The sequence below is a fragment of the Takifugu rubripes genome, chromosome 1 (assembly GCF_901000725.2).
Source record: "Takifugu rubripes chromosome 1, fTakRub1.2, whole genome shotgun sequence".
Classification (NCBI taxonomy): Eukaryota; Metazoa; Chordata; class Actinopteri; order Tetraodontiformes; family Tetraodontidae; genus Takifugu; species Takifugu rubripes.
In genome coordinates, this window is record NC_042285.1 from 5063350 (window position 1) to 5080368 (window position 17019).

The following is a 17019-nucleotide window of genomic DNA, read 5'->3' on the forward strand; positions in this document are numbered from 1 at the left end:
CAAGAAACATGGCGCCTGTTAACTGCAGTCCTCTCAAAACTCCCGTTAAACGGCTAATTTGACAGATTTAACGTCAAAAATGATTCTTTTCACGCTAGAAGGCGACAACTCACGGTAAAATAAACAGGGGATTATGATGTATTTCCATATTTTGCACATTCAGTCATTCAATCCTGCAAATTAACCCGTGTAAGGCGACAGCATGACGAGTACGAACAAGGTAATAAACAACCCTGTTGGTAAAAAATACAACCTTCCCTTTGTTATTGTAGCATTAAGCTCAAGTTAACATAAGATATCGTGACCGATTCCCATCAACATTTTTATTTTATTTTACCCAATATGACCAAATATTTTTGCTTAAATGAAATAAGGACGCGTCACGGAGCTGCATGCGTGAAATTTCCAGAAGCAACAGTTTAGTCAATGTTGAGCGGAAAACAAAAATAAATAAAAAATCACTATATCTAAAGGTTTAAGCGAACGCTGGGAGGAATTAGAAACAGTTGTCAGTTTAAAACGGAATCTATTAAATGAGGGGTTCTTTATTGTCTTCAGCCGATTATGTTGCTCCAATTATCAGTAGCATATGCGCTTCAAAGTCTTCCAGTTTAAAGGAGAGGAAGGAGGAGGGTGGTGGGGGGACAAAAATCCACCAGATGACAAAGTCTGGAGGTGTGGAGTGACATTAAATCAACAACTTATGTCAGAAAAATCTAAACCGCACACGCGAGCTTCAAACAACCCGAGGTCTCTGGTGCAGACGTGAACCGCCGCGAAGGTGGAGACTGACATGTGGATAAAAGGAGCCCGAGCAGGCTGACAGACCTCTTATTGAGAAGAAGGGATGAGGTTTAGCGAGGAGGGGGAGAAAAAGCACCAAAAAGTTGCTTAATGAGGCTTCCTGCGAACGCAACAATGGGTCACAGAACATCCCTGCTGCCGATGCTCCGCCACAGCTCCGAAAATACCCTGAATGCATCTCTGACCCGCAGCAAAGCAACGCCGAGGCCCCCGGTGAGGCCGGCGGTGTGAATAAAGGCATTTCCTTTTGGAAATGGAAAGCTGGTGATTGTCACAACGATAACAAACTCCAATAAGAGGAGAATCCTGTTAGGATCAGCTAATTAGCAGCGTAACGACTTCACATAATTAAGCTACAGGAGAAGAATCCTCCTCCCCCTTAAAACGATTAACTGTGATGGAAAACGTGCTAATCATTAAATGTAGTCACGCTTAGAAACCACTGCACTTGCTCAGCACGGCCGAGGAACCGGAGTGGTCGCAACTGTGAACGCGTTTGTCGTTCCCTGAAGAAGGGCCGACGCGCCTTGCTGCGATTTTCAAACCGGGTCGCTCGTCTCATAAACAGATGTTGGTCTCTGCCATCCGCCGGTCCTAGCATAGACCCGCGAGTTCGGGATTTGGATCCTTAACCGAGTCATTTTAAATTCGAGGGAAATTAAATGGCTGTTATTTAATCTTCCGTCATGCCTCATTTGCTCTTTGGCAGGTTTCCTTTTCCACGTTTGTCACTCAAACCGGTCTTCCAGGAAACAATCTCGTCCAAATTCGAAGTTTCCCCACAGAAGAACTGCCACTGCAGCATAATTTGGAACTGCTCTGAGCCAAATTCACGTAAAAAACATATCTTCACCAGTCTCCATTTGAATGGAGAAATTGTATCCCAGTTATAAGAAACGTACATTAGCTTGGCTTCAGCCAAGTTATTTCAGGGTGAAATAACTCAATACGTCGTGGAGCATCATGAAGTGTATGATTTCCAGATGTTGAATCCATAACATGTAATTATAAGGTCAAATGTTTCACTTCTACCACTAGTCTTGTTTTTTGTGATGTGCTGTTAGCATGCTAGCACTCCAAACTAGCCAGCTCGCTAACAAGCAACCTTGGACTTGCTGGGCATTTCCCCAGTGGACCAAATCACTCCGACTCTGATACAACCTGACATTACGGGGCTCCCAGTGATGGTCCCAGTGATGCTAGCCGTCCATACTGGCTCTGTCATGTCATTTATCTAGTAAATTCTGACGATTGTCAAAAATGGGATAAGCCCAAATGGGCCGATGCGACTGAATGCCCCAAAATAAACTACAATTAATTCACATTTTTTCTTAAAAGCCTGCAGATGTACAGGCAACTCAACGTAGCATGCAAAGTCTGATCGACAGGTACACGCAGTCACTCTCACACCTAGCTAAAAACACACCGCAGAAATGAATGAGACAAAGTGTCCAAACAGACTAATAGGTGTAACTGATGAGTTCTGTGTGGGCGGTCTGGTCTGCTGGACAGAACCGTTGGAACGGCGTTTTAAGGGGGTTTTTCTCATCAAAGCTGTCAACACGAGTTTGTTCTCCGCCGCTGTGGGGAAGTTCACATAACCTCATTAATGCAAATTATCAAATTTGAGTGACGCATTGACTCGGGTTACAGCCGGTCTTGTTCTCCAGCCCTCGGGATCAGATCCAACTGGCAAAAAGTACAATTCAAGAAGAAGAAGAAGAAAAAAAACTGGGGGGAAATAGTCTGACTGTTGTTACTGGCCTGTGTTAAAAAAAAAAAACTGCTCAAGTCGATTCACGGGCGGCTGTAATGAGCCTGGCAACATTATTTTGGATCGATAAAGCAGCGCTGGAACTCTGTTTTTAACGCCAACATATTCCTGCAGCTTCGACAACGGGAGTCAGGAAGCAGATTGGTGTTGGTGAACACGTGGGAGTGTAGTTTGACAGGTAACCCGCAACAAAGGCCGAGAAATAGCTCCGGATTTTGAGGAAACTCAGACGCTCAAGCAATAATTATGTGCTTTTGTTAATTCGCTTTTCATAATTCCCTCATTACAACTGTTGAATGGTGGTGATTAAATTTACGGATTTCTTTGCGACGGGTATCGGCGAAGCTCTTTATTACGCGCCATTCTTTTAAACAATGCCAAGTCGCGGCACAATACAGACGGAGACGAAGCTCTCCCGTGAAGAAAAATAGAAAATAATGAAAATGAAACCACCTTGGCTTTATTGGAAAAGGAGCGCACGGAGCAGAGTCTGGGATTATTCTTTAGTTCGTTAAAATTTCAATAGCTGTGATCCTGTCACGCATCTTGACGAACCTACAGTGGTAAAAGTTGAATGAGCTTAATAGCGGCGAGCTAACGGACTGAGCGGCACTTTTAGGTGTGAGAGACCTTCTTTTTTCTGGGACGTTTCTTTCTGTTTTCCAGCCAAACGGCATTCCCGCTTTCTTGGCAAACGCGACAGGTCAGGAGTTGACGTTGAAAATCTGTTTGACTGTCGCAACCGGTGTCTTTACTCACAACTGATATTGGGTTGGGGTCTGACTGGAACCACAGGCAAAAACGATCCCTGCCAGCCAATATCCTTTCAGAGTCATGAAGGAAAACACTTGAATGCGAGCTGCCCAGGGAAAAGAAAGGTGGCCTTTGTCACGCTGCTGAATGTTAATGGACTTAGTCTGTCAAGAAGTGGAGACTATAAACATCCCGTTTTGGATCGTTCAGTCATTCTGCAACGTTTAATCTAATTACAAGTAAAGTTGCTTAAAAATACAAAAAAAAAAGACCTTCCTGCCCCCAAATCGATATTTCTTACTTCATTTGATTAAGCTATTATTTATGCTAACAGATGAGGTGTTGGGCTCCCACGAGGGCCTCGCCGAGGCGCCGAGTCAGGGTTTATCAAGTCCTTATCAACCGATTGATCGTTTATCAGATCCCCCCGCGGATAAAGCTCCGGGCGGCGCGCTTTTAATCGCCGCTGTAACGGCCGTGTAAGCAAAACCCCAGCGTGCTTCAGCAGTGTCAGTGGCAGCTAAATAAAGGTCCATTTCCCTGCACCCCTGGCTCTTAAAAGGCACGTTTGAAGCGTCGGTGTGATGAAAGGCGCCAGATGAAGGGCAGGAGCGGGGGGGGAGAACAATAGCAAACTGACGTCTCTTTTTGGAGAAGTGCACCACGGGGGAAGGCATTCTCCCATCTTTAATCACTATAAAATGGTTTAACATGACACACAGAGGCTGGCAAATGATCAAATCCTGACAGGAGGACAAATTGCAAACAAAATGAGAGATCAAGTTTATTAGAGCGCCGCCTCTGGGAAATGAAAATCTTTAATTCCGTTTTTTACGTTGACATTTATTTGGCTGGCGGGCGCGCGCCCATTTTCCCGCGCCGCCGCTACTGTAAGCGCTCCGCCGCGATGACAGCGCAGTCAGTGACATTTGCCGTGTTTGCCTTTGTGGGCGACATCTGAAACGCGCCGTCTTTCATCTCGCCCGCGTTCGGCGTGTAAGTTCACGGGGTCGCGCGGCTCCGGCTTCCTGCTGGGGCCACCAGAAACGAGCGAATGATCCGTGGCGTCCGGTGCGATGGATGGATCCCCCCCTTTCTTCGGCCCCGCTTGAAGATCCCTCCCGAACTTTTGCAGAAGGAAATCCTTCCCGGAATTCCCGAGTTAACGCAACAATCTGGATTCACCGAAATTACCACAATCATTGTAAAAAAGAACAAAAAAACCATATCGTACAGTAAATATACTATATACCGATAGAGTGATGAGCATATCAAGCAGCTTTACAACCAAGTTACCATAGTAACCTGGTCTTATTTCCACAAGAGGCAGATCCAGCGCGAGCATCACTTTAACCTCTGTGTGATCCTGATGCATCAAAGTACGTCTCTCTCCTCTCCGCTTTGTTTTCCTTCTTTGTCAACTCCGGAGGAAAATATCTGGCGTTTTAGTGCTCCGCTATGTCCGCCAGCTCGTCGCCAACTCTGCCGCTGGTTGAGCAATAATATATGTGCGGGGGGGGGTTATCGCAGCTTTATCGCCGTTTGCAGCTGTTGGCCGCAGCTGTAAACAATGCTGACAAGATTTGAACCGAAAAACGTAGAAGTCGCGGCCCGTAAAACCAAAATAAAGACTTAAAAGGCGCTAAATAAGCCCTTGTGGAGCTCTGCGGGGTTTGTCGCCGCCGTATCAAATGATGTTATTTTATCTGTCCTTTATATAGAAACAGCAATTAAAGGCACCTCTTCCTTTTATTACACTAAGATAAGAACTATTGATTGTTTCATCCTGTCAGCTGAGCTCATAAATTCTGATTCTGAAATGAAAGCGAGGACCTTGGACACGTGTGAAGGCGGCGTCCTACGGCGCTAACAGCCCTGCAGCAGCTGCGCCCGGCCGCCGTCCCGGCCATGAGTGATACCCTGGCGTCTCTACCTGAGTACATCTCGCCCCGCGTGTCACTTTCCTGAGCGCTAAGGGCAAAGAAGAGAGACGCCCCGTGGCTCTAAACAGAGCCATAGCCCCCCCCCCCCCCCCACGGCTGTAATTGGAAACCCGCCGTTTCTCGCCGCGCAGCTCGAACCTGCAACCCCTGCCCGGATGTGATGACACTGTCCTTTAATGTCCCGCTTACCGATGTGTCCCGAATCAAAGGGAATTGGATTGATTTGTGGACCAACACGGTCAACCGTCTCCTCAAGGTCACTCTGCAGGCATTTTGCGGGGGGGGGGGGGGGGGGGGGAAGGGGCCAGGATGTGAGAGATGAAGCATTAAAAATTGCTGAGGACTGCCCTGGAGTCTGTCCAAGACAAAGTTAGAAGTGCTTGGCAAATCAATTCCGGCTTTTTGCATCCCCCACATTTCTTTTTTGCTCTGAAATGACAGAATGTAGCGCGAACGCTGTTTGGTTTTTTTTTTCTCCCTTTTTTCTTAAAACATCTGGTGTCAATACTGCAGGTTAACTTCAAAGAAATCACTGATAGTGTTTGGCTTTCTTCGCTCAGCCATCTAGCGTCTATTTAAAGCTGCGCTCTGCGGTTCAGAGATGCTGTAGAAGGTTTAGGTGAAGGCTGAACATTTCCAAAAAGGGGCCAAAGTTGGGAACGGTTGAAGTGGTGCTTCAGAAGAAGACCGGCCTACCGACGGTTGCCACGGTATCATCCTTGCCCTGGGTGAAGACCACCACTCGCTGCCTCTTTGTGTTCGCCTTGGGAAGAGTTTGGGTCTTCTTAGCGATCTCTCCGATGTCGTCAGTCTGTGAAAACGACCAAGTAAAACAAATAAAAACAAGGGCGTTAAAATGAGTGGACCCAATTTCCTTTAGTTGATCAAAAAGGGAAAAACAAACCACAAAAATCCCTATTTTAATAGAGTGATGTCGACGTTTCGTGTGCCTGGCGGATGAATCAGACCAGATGGGGCCCTGAAACGGCTTAAAGAAAGATCAGCGGGAGCGGTGAAGTGTGTTTCCATGTATATATGGGGGAGCTGTAAAATATTAGAATCTCACAGTCCCTTAGTGAGATGAAAATAAGCATGTGAAGATACGCTGCTGTCAGATAAAGCGCGACTACGTCTGTGAGCTGCGGGGATAGGTAGAGTGTGTATCATCCTTTTCCTGAAACAGGCCATCTCTCCCCAGCATCTGCACAGAATGGATATTCTCGCCTGGAGACGACAGAACTCTCCGGAGTGCTTGCCTTTGATCATCAAAGGGATAAAAAAGGAAAAAAAACCCACACCTGTCAGTGCTACTTTATTATTAACTCATCACGATGTACGATAAATGTCTTTATCGTGGCCCTGCAGTGGAGCGGACCGGGCTTTTCTGTAATAAGGCACAGCGAAGAGGTGGCATTAAGGGTCACGGGCGCCTTTAGCGTTTGTATCAAAGCTAACGCTGGAGCACCTTCGGGGAGAGCAAATACTGGGGTTATGGGAGTAATCAGAGAGATAGGCTCCAATATCACCAGCCATGCTGGTTCACTCACACCAATGAGCTTTAACGCCTCTAAATGCTTCCCAAATGTCCTTTAATCATCCCTGAGAGGTCCAGGGAGACCTTGGGCTGCAGAAAAATGGGTGTAACACTCTAAGTAAGTGCTAATGGTGAGGTTAATACAGTGGTTGTTAGCAGCCCGATGGTATTAGAAAATAAAAAAAGGACAATTTGTCACTGTGACTGGACGTAACCACAAGCACCCCTCCGGAGACTCAACGCAAAACCACACAAGGCTTTGACACATTGTCGCCCTTTGGTTTTATGATCACTAACAGGAAATAAAAAGCTCTCCCCGGCTTTAGGAGCTGGAAGGCAGCGGCTACACACACGGCGACACGCTCGCAAACTCACCTGAGTCGCTGCCTTGCGAAATAAAGCAAACGGGAAGCATCAACTGGCAAAGGAGGGGGTCGACTGACTTCATCTCATGACAATATTTACAAGTGCCCTGTAACCGATTAGGCTTGCATTAACAGGCTGATGGGTGTAATGGTTTTGGAATGGTGCTAAATAGCGCTTTTGAGTTGGCGCTGCAGCGAAACGATCGTCTTCCCTGCAGGCTGTTTGAGAAGCACAGCTAGACACAGATTCAATTAGAGCTGCTGCACAAACACTTCTTCAAGCACTTAAAGGAAACATTTTTGTATTATTAGGCTTTTGTTAATTATCCATAAACCAATAATACGGAATACATATGAAGCCTGATCGGCAGCGGTTCAGCGTGGTCAGAGAGGCCTCGCTGACTAATGACGGGACCTTTAATGACTTTAAATTACCCTTTGGCATTAAAGCTAAGGTCTCTGCTTGAGCTGTAAACAGGCGGCTTAAACTATGATTTACTGAAAGATAATAGAAAAAATAAACACAAAAGGAAGAATAAAATGCTTTTTTTTCTGCCAACAGCCCATAAATGGAGAGAACTCTGCAGGTACCGCGTACAGCTAAAGTAAGAATCACGAGCAGATCTGTAATAATTTTGGAAACTTGCTGGAAAGCTGTCAGAGATGAGAGGAACTCTGGCTGGAAAGCACAAGTGTTGCACTTTCCGAATGACACGCTTGGGCCACCGACGGGGAACAGATCATCGGGTGTAGCCTTTCCAGGCTAAATCTGTACCACATCAGGTTTGGTTGTAGCTTCTGCTAGCGAGTTTGAACTCATCACCACCCTCAGCCTTTGCTGAAACAAAGTTCCAAAGACTTTGGCGCGCTGCACGTGTATTTTCAAAGAGTCCACCTCTGTCAGAGTACATTTGCGCAATAAAGCCAAGCAAAATTGCCCTGAGAGGGTGATGAGGATAAAACAAACCAACTGCCATCCATCAAAAACGCAGTATTGTGCACAGCACTGATGTTATCTGAGAAATCACATTCATCTAATGCAATTTCCCAGAGTGTTCTGGCAAATCGGGTTGACATGGAAAATGTCAAAGAACTGTAACAACTAGGAGTCTCAATTTTGCCCTTTTGGTGCGTGTTTTTTTTTTTTTTCCAAGCGAAAGCCCCCACCGTTGCGACTGGAGCCCCCCCCCTCCTCCTCCTCTCCTTCCCGCCTTCATCCCTTCTCCTCTCTTAAACCTGTCACCGCCATCAGGAATGCATTTCTATTCCAGTCACGCTGATCACACCGTTAGTGATTCTGGATGACAATTATTCACACAGTGCAGAGCCATATCCGAGGCAGCTCTGCCTCTGAAAGAGAGACAGCATTTGAAATACCTGAGCCCATTTGAAGGGGGGGGGGGTGGAAATATAAATAAATAAATAAATAAAAAGAAAACCTCACACGGCGGCTATTTTGTGTTTTTGATTTCACCTTCTAAAAAAGCAGCGCGAGGGACATACAAAATGCAGAACGTTTTCCTTTTTAGCGAGGGATCGCTCCCCTTCCCGCTGGAGAGGCTGGAGCCATAAAACGTAGAGTGCGTTTGATGAGGTAGCGGCTCTGTAATTTTCATTTCTATAGTGTAAAAACACAGGTGGCTGCGGTTCAAAAAGACGGCGACGGCGGTGTGATTCAGCGAGCTGCTGTGCTAAAACAGCGGAGGGAAGACATAGAGGGTCCTCCCCGAGTGCAATGAAGATAATGAGAGGGGGGGGGGGGTTTAACCAGACAACCTGATGAGCCCCGAGCCTGCAGAGAAAGGCTTGAAACCGTGCCCAACTTCTCAGCTTCCCAAGAGGCTTTTCAAAATTCAATAAATAACATCTGTAGGCGATGTTGGGTGCAGACCTAGCAGAGTGCGTCATAACAGAGAGCTGGCTGAACAAAGAAACCATGACGACTGCCAGGTTTCCATAGCAACTGCTGCAAGGCCTGGAGAGTATAATAGCACATCAATCACTGTCCAAAAAGAACTTCATTATCAGCAAAAATAAACCTTTAGGATCTGTTTAGTGTGCAATTGCTGGTCAACTCACCTCAAAGCCTAGCTCTTTGGCAAATGTAGCCGCCTCCTGTAAAAGATACACACACACACACACACACATACACAGGTTAATTACAGTCATACTCCAAGCTTGACATGAAGACATCTCACTGGCTTTGTCACATGTGCAGCCATGTCACTTGAGAACAAGTAACCCGAGTTAGTGTTGCTCCTCTGACTGCTGATTTAACAGGCATGCAGCCCACCCATTAAATCTATCGCCCCCACATCATCTCATCTTCCCGCAGCAGCATACGCTAGCACCCAGTCAGCCTCCAGCCAGAAAACCACCACTGAAGCCATGAATGCGTTCAGGTGTGTGGGAATCCCCAGCACTGCAGGGATTCTACGCCCACCATATGCTTCTTTTGTCTCCTACCTGCTGCACTTTCAGACACTAATACCCGGTCTTATCCTGCCATCTCGGATTTGGGCTGCCTTCAGGAAGCGTTTGCACCAACGCTCCAGCGGAAGGGGGCGGCGCAAGGCACGGAACTTTTCTGGACGTCATGTGATCAAAGGTCAAGGTCACTGCACCCATAGGTGAATGCGCACCTTGCGTGTGAATTTACCATTTCTGGAATTCATTTTGTGTGTTTGTGTGTGTGTGTGTGTGTAGGGGAGGGGGGGATGAGAGTGATGCACTTTAGAGGTCAAAGGTCACTGTCATTACAAGCTTATATAAAGACCTCAATCAGAATATTGTAGATTGTTATCCATTATGCCCATGATAGATGTGGTCCAAAGGTCTACGAACTTTAGAGGTCAAAGGTCAACGCAGCCTCATGCTGTGCGAAGGTGTCTTAAATACTATGGGGTTTGGGTTATTTTTGTTTTCAAATCAGGTAACGCTTTAAATCTTGAATGTTTTGGATTAAGATCCCCCTCGCATGTGTACTGTAAATATAGATCTCGTATTTGAAGACATTAAAGCATTCCTAACATTGACAGTTGCGTTATTTAAAGCGAACGGGCCGGACCGCCATCTGTTTGATTCCCTCTGACGCGCTCGGGGTGGAACGGGCTTTAGCGGCTGCAGCGAATCCAAAGTTGCGATGAGCAGCGCTTTGGCGCGAGCGAGTTGGTTTGGGCGACACCTACAGGAGGAACGGGGAACAATGACAGCGGAAATTAGCTCGTGGGCTCGTTTACAAGGGAAAGTTCATCATGAAAACTGGACACATGAGTGGCAAAAAAGAAGCATCTACCTCCAGAGAAACTGAGTTTAACCATTTAAAGTGGGACAAGGAAGCCACAAATCATGACAGACCCCCCCCCATCTACCCCCCTGTGTGCCGAGGCCACTTCTGACCCCAGACAGGGCAATAAGTTGTTGCTATGATTCTAAATAATCCAATTATGGGCAGATGGGGGGGCTGGTGTTTGCCTGACCTTGGGGAGAGGTTGACAACCTGGTCCTCAAAGAGAGGAGGAGGAGATGACATGGAACAATAAGGTTACTGGTCCCTGAGGGAAGGCCTCACGCTCTCTCCACTTTGGATCAGCCTCTCCGCGCCAGCAATATGTCAATCCACCCCCCCGGCATTCCCCCCCTGACTCGCCCACATGGCTTTAACACTCAGAGGTTGAAAGACTATTCAATTAGCTCCTGTAGCCAAGAAACTGTTCTATAATGAGTAAATGGGAGTAGTTTCTTTTACCCCCCCCCCCCCACTTCCCCTTTCCAATCTATTGAGTGTGTAGGTCTCACATTTATTTCCGTCTATTTACAACCGCCTATTGCCTTCTCTCCGCAACAATGTTCCGTCTCTGGCGAGCTTGCAGCATCTCACGCGTGTGCACGCCCAGCCTTTTAAACGGTGATAATTTCTCTTAGCGTTTAGAAGCTAGACGTAAATTAAAGCTGGAATAGCAACAGTTCAGTTAAGAGGCGCATACCTCGGTCGCACCCTTCGCCTCCCTCTTTCTCGCTTTATTAAGCAGGTCTAATAAACGCCTGTGTGTATGGGTGGGGGGGGGGGGGTGGGGGGGTTTGAGGGCACGTGGGAGTACAGAAGAAGAGATAACTGAAGGGTCTCGGTCATGTGTGTACAGAGTAATCCCTTCCAGGACTTGATTAATGAATTAAGGGTGCCAGCATTTATAAATGTGGTAGTTAGGCTGAGCTAAATGGTGTAATAAATACACTGGAGTGGTAAATAACACCAGGATTACGCACGCAAGCCAATAAAAGTCACGGTTTCGCAACAGGATAATAGTTGGAAATTCTGATGGTTCACGGTGTGGACGTTCCATATTTGACATGCGCTTTTTTAGTACGTTGTGCTTTTTAAATGACAGTCCATGTGCTCCTGCAGCTGTCTCCACGATGACAAGTGCTTCAAGTGACATCTGGACAAAATCCCCACCCCCCTCCACGATCGCTCAAAAAAGCATCTTGTTTGTTTGGAGATCGCTGCGATTGCGTGCCCGCCGTTCACGATGCTACCCGAGCCTGATTCCCGGCGAGAGATGGGGCCGGGCCCCTTCTCCTCTTCGGGAAAACAAGGTAACGGATAACGAGGACGGGCTGAGCGCGTCTGTCCTCGGCAGCCATAGTTAGTATGAAGCTATCAGAATGTGCGAGATGTAGCTGCTGTCAGAGGCTTAAACAGTCAAAGGGATATTTTTAGAGAGCTTAAGCTAATAATCCAGAGCCCAGTCAGGGGGGCGCGAGTCTACAATATCTCGCCAAGCAATGTGAAACAGGAAATACACGCAAAGTCCAGTTTAAAAACGCTTTCTTTTACAGTATGGCGAGTACACTCACAACCCATGGAACCGCTCGGATTTGAAATTTTTGAATCCCACTCCAGCCAACAGTTGCACACACATGGAGTAATTAATAATTTTAGTCCTTCTGGCAGCTGGCGCATGAGGTTGCACATTTCCTGATTTAGTTACAGAGAGGGAGCAATATTTCAGGTTGGCCCTAATAATTCATGTTCCCTCTACTAAGAATATAAAAGGAACCAGACTGGAAAAGAGGATTGCCTCCATTTATAAGATCGTTCCAATACTTAAGGAGTACCGTATTTTCGCCACCATAAGGCGCACTTAAAAGTCTTACATTTTCTCCAAAATGGACGAAGAAATGTGTGTTAAATACAGAAATAGCACTTGTAACTGAGACTGCGCCTTTTAATCCGGTGCGCCTTATGGTCGCGAAAAGACTGTATTTGCTTGACCAAACCGCAACTAACCTGCTCAAGTAAATAAATAAATACATTGTTCTGAATAAATGGGGGTGCTTCAAGTTTAAAACAGTTTACTCAGTGGAAGAAAACGGCCTGTGACAGGCTTTCTTCATTTCCTGGAAGACATCGCTGCGCTGATGTCATCGCTAACACGTCGCCACGGTGAGTCACACCGCTTATATAAATGTCCAGTAAACGCTACATCTGGCATTTAAATCAAGCGTTTCAGAGCGGTTCACTCTTCGGTACACCCACACTGGGCGGAATAGCAATGGCTCATCAAAGCCGTGCGATTACTGTCCCTAATTTGGCTTTTGGATCATAAACTCCACTCCTCCAGGGTATCGGCCCCCAGGTGCCGCTTAACAGGAAGCTGCCACCTCAAAGATATGTGGGCTGATAATTCGATCATCGCGGCTGATCGGCGCTCTCCCATATGCAGGGCGGAGGGAAGGTGGTGGCCTGCCACCGCGCGGGCCAGATTAAGAAGAATAAATCACCGACACCGAGCCCTCCTGTTGCTCCCCGGAGAACGCTACTCAGGCGTGACATGCTGCAAACATGAGGGTAAACACCCATCGAGCAGCGTACTCCAGAGAGCCAGATGCCGCTTTTAGTGCCTTTGGGAATTTACTCAACGACTGACAGCATTTCAATTCTGCTTTTACCGAGCCATTAAGTGGAGTATTTCATTTCTACAGTTATTTCCCCCGCACGCTGGTGCGATCATACAGGTTCAACATCATTTATTAGAATTTTTGGTTTGCTTCTGATGGATTTGCAGCCCGGCTTTGTCTTCCTCGACCATCCCGAAAGCATTACAAGGAAATTTGTCTTCATGTCAGCATTTTCCTGATGTCTCGCAGCAAAGCAGAGACAAAAAAAAAAAAAAAAGACATGAAAACCGCAAAGTTTAAATTGAGTTTTGTCTTTTTTCCACCCCTTAAATAAGTCAATTATTCGCCTTTACCTCAGTCCAGCATTAACCAGATGGTGCATTACTGCAAGATACAGCATTTACATTTGCAATACCTTCTGGAGAGCAGAGGATGGAACTCATTTTCATCTTTTGTTAAAGCCCGCTGCTCCCCTCAGGTCCGTGTGCATTATATAATAGAGAGCTGTAAAATAAAATGTGGCTCTGCTATATGTGGAGAGTTCATCCGACTTTGATTATCATTGCTCTGAAGTCTGAGGGATTGAACTGAGGAGTCGAGGAATGAACTGGAACAATAAAGGATTGACAACAAGGAGCTTTTTTTGAATCCCCTCACGGCAGGAACAGCAGATGACCAAACTTTTCTCTAAAATCCTGCCTCGCACTGACCTTTGACACTAATCGTGATTGCTAAAGAGCCGCGTTCAAAACATTTAGGCGGGAGCTACAATTTCCTTAGCCGGGATTTAACTGGATAAAATGAAACACGTCCATGGCGGGAATTTATGCCAGTTTTGACTAATTAATGTTAATTCTATGATGAAGGTAGGCTGCTATTAAACTTGTCAGTTGTCAGAAAAGGATCCAGATCTTTTTGTGAGCAAAGTGGCTCCGCTTGCTCTGACTGTCACTCCGCTGCTTCGCGTTAGCCGGATGAAAATCGAGACGATTGTGCTGAAAGTCAGACAATAGAGACGCTCGCGCGCACGTTCTGGAATGTCTCTGAGGTTCATTTGGCGATGTAATGAGAGGAATTAACTGTTTGGGAATGGAAGAGCGGCTGCAGGGACGTGGAGGTCGATGCTGTGGCTGCAAATGTCGTGAGCGCCAAACTCTAGCAACTAGTTAAATGAAAACAAGCTTCCTGTGAATTCTATCAATCACACCAGCAAAGTTTTCTTGTTTGCAGCTGTGAAAATGGGAGAGATATCACAAGCTAAAGGGTGTGAGAGATGGTCGCGACTTTGTGGTGTTGCAGCTACCATAGCAAAAAAAATAAATAAATAGATAAATCGCTGATACATTTGTCACTCCGATATTTTTCTTCTTTATTTCAAAGGCGTCTTTGTTTACCAAACCATTACACGCCTCCGACATCAGCCCGTTTATCTCGGGGGGGGGGGGGGGGGGGGGGGGGGGTCTACGGAGAGCCGGAGGCCACGGGTGCAGAGGTTAAACAATCGGAAACGTGCGCGGTACGTAATTACCTCTGCCGATACCGATCTCAGCATGGGCACGCGGGGTTTACATAAGGGACTCAGAACGGAGGATGTAACCTCCGATAGAGCAGCGGCGAGCATGCCGGTCCAGCGAGGCTAATGGAGGCTGGGGCAGAAGCCGTAGCAGCTTTGTAGTGGGGGCGTTAGCTATCAGCCTGATGTCCTTATCAGCAGCCAAAGCCTCTATCATACACCTCACATCTGGGATGGAACAGGGGGTCAGCCTTCCAGGGTCTGGTATCTCTCAGGGAAAACGCTGGCTGACCGGGTCTTTTAGAATTCCATCTCTCTACATCTCATCATAAACATGTTTTCCAAATGTGCGGCTGGCGCTGCAGTTGGGCTCTCTATTGACTGGATTCTGATGAGTCAAAGGGGATCAAAATTAGTTTAATTCATTTATTAAAAAATAAGAAGAAATAAGAAAATGGAAAATAGCACCAACTATGAATTTTAATTTGTTTTTTTTTTAGTATTACTTCAGTATCAGTCTTTTTTCTGAAAGTTAGATTGGTCAAGGTCTATCATGATTGACTTCTTTTTTTTCCCCTTAAAAGCATATTTTATTTTTGTCTCACTTATGAAAGTAACTAAACTGCAGTCTTGACAGCAGCCCTTTGGGGCACAGTCTCAGGGTCGATATGCACAATTAATTTTGAAACTGCTTTGGCAAAAAAAGAAAGTTGTGACCACAATAGCAAGTCTGTAAACTGTTCAGCCCTTGTGGTGTTAACTTCTCTAAATGCCCTCTAGTTAAAACCTGCTGCTGAAGGTCTTAGAAATGTATTATCTGAAATAAACTGGTTATTTCACATGAGACATTCATCCTTTTTGTGCACTTTCCACTAGTTTTAAGTGGGAAGAAAAGGGTAATGGTGTATTTCCGATAAAGCAACAGTGCTTTGTCTTCTTTATTTACGTCGTGAGTCAGTGAGCGAGTGAGTCAGATTCGATCAAAACGCGCCCACAGGGTCATGGAAAGCAAGACAAGGTTACCTTTTGAGACTAAACTGTTAACTATTATTCGCTTTACAGTCAACGTCATTCCTATTTAACCTCCGCCGTACATTCAGTCCCACTGCTGCCTCGCCAGCGTCTCCATGCGATGCTTGAGATTTGTTTATGCGCACGGGGTTCTGTTGCAACACGTCCCGATTAAAATTAAATCCAAACTGCACCGGGGACTCCATCCAGCGAATTCTTCAGATGTTTGCTTGCATGCACTTCAGGCAAAGGTCAAGAAATCAAACGGTTTATTTTCCGCTGTGAGCTGTTGGGAACAGTGACCATGCCCTCCTGTGTGTCATAAACACACGAGCATTTGGCCTGCTCTATTTACCCCCTAATAGAAAACAAACCCTGCTGCTCTGGAGGGTATTGCATGCAACAGATGATGATAAAAAAAAAAAGGAGAAAAAAAAAGCGGAAGAACAAAAAAGCTCGCGCAATAATTCGAACCATTTGTGCGCAGAGGGGACTCGAGAGCTTTGTCTAAATAACTCGGCCATTGAAGTTAAGACGCTTATTTTTTAGGATTGTGCAAGGCTGTCAACAAGGATGCTAACGTTCACACACAACCTTATTTAGATTTATGTAGGTTTCCCTTTGAGTGGAAGCAACAGGCTGATTGAGCCAAGGCGGATTTCAGAATAAACCCGCAAGTTTTATTGCGCCTGTCATGGAGGAAACTGTCACAGGTGGGGAGATAACGCTCTCCGATTACGTCTTCGAGTCCAGGAGGGTTTTTTTTTTAAACAATGAGGGACTCGGGGGAAGTCCTCCAGAGGACACTGGAAAACATGAGAGTATAGCCTGGACTGTGGGAATACAAACAGGAGTAGACAAAGGCCAATCCTCCCGCCAACTTTCTGTGTGTAAGAGGATAGAAGGGGTCAGCAGTCGTTTTAAAAGGGGGGGGGGGATCACACCCGGGTTGGGAGATTACATGGGAAACCAGCCGTTGCGCAAGCTTCTCCAAGCCTCTCCAGCCACAAGCCGATATTGTCGCTCTGTCCCGCTGTGACGGAAGCGCCACCAAGAACGTGGCTGTTATTGATCTGCTCCCTGCACAATATCTTTTACATCCATGATTATTCTCCTTCAGCGTGCACCATTGCCCAGTTGGCAGGCGGGCTTGGTTTCTGTCCGCCGCCTTGTTAAAGATGCTGCATGGTCTCGCGTTTCACGTCCCGCTGCCAAACAGCCCCCTCCCCGCTTTTAACCCCGGCATTTTTGAATATTTCATGGTTCAGTCGCAAGGTTGGGCTCGGGCGCAACGTGATTACAGTGGTTAGCTGGACTCCTCCGGTGGAGCCACGCTGGCTACCAAAGCACCGCTACTAGCAAACAGACGGGCCAGGAAAAAAACAGAGGAATGTTTCCTACCCGAGGGAAGGAAAACTGTG

At 46.5% G+C, this 17019-nt stretch overlaps 1 protein-coding gene across 3 annotated transcripts in view; it reads right to left on the reverse strand.

Annotated features, from left to right (window-relative positions):
- LOC101066176 (adenosine kinase) overlaps positions 1-17019 on the reverse strand; it is an 82971-nt gene that overhangs the window by 1141 nt on the left and 64811 nt on the right. For 2 of the 3 annotated variants that reach the window (XM_011620935.2, XM_003961181.3), the window contains exons 8-9: positions 9253-9288; positions 5971-6085 (exon numbers count right to left, since the gene is read on the reverse strand). In XM_011620935.2, the coding sequence (XP_011619237.2) occupies positions 5971-6085; positions 9253-9288 (151 nt within the window). The remainder of the gene's footprint in view (positions 1-5970; positions 6086-9252; positions 9289-17019) is intronic. The other variant, XM_011620974.2, reaches the window with a different exon arrangement.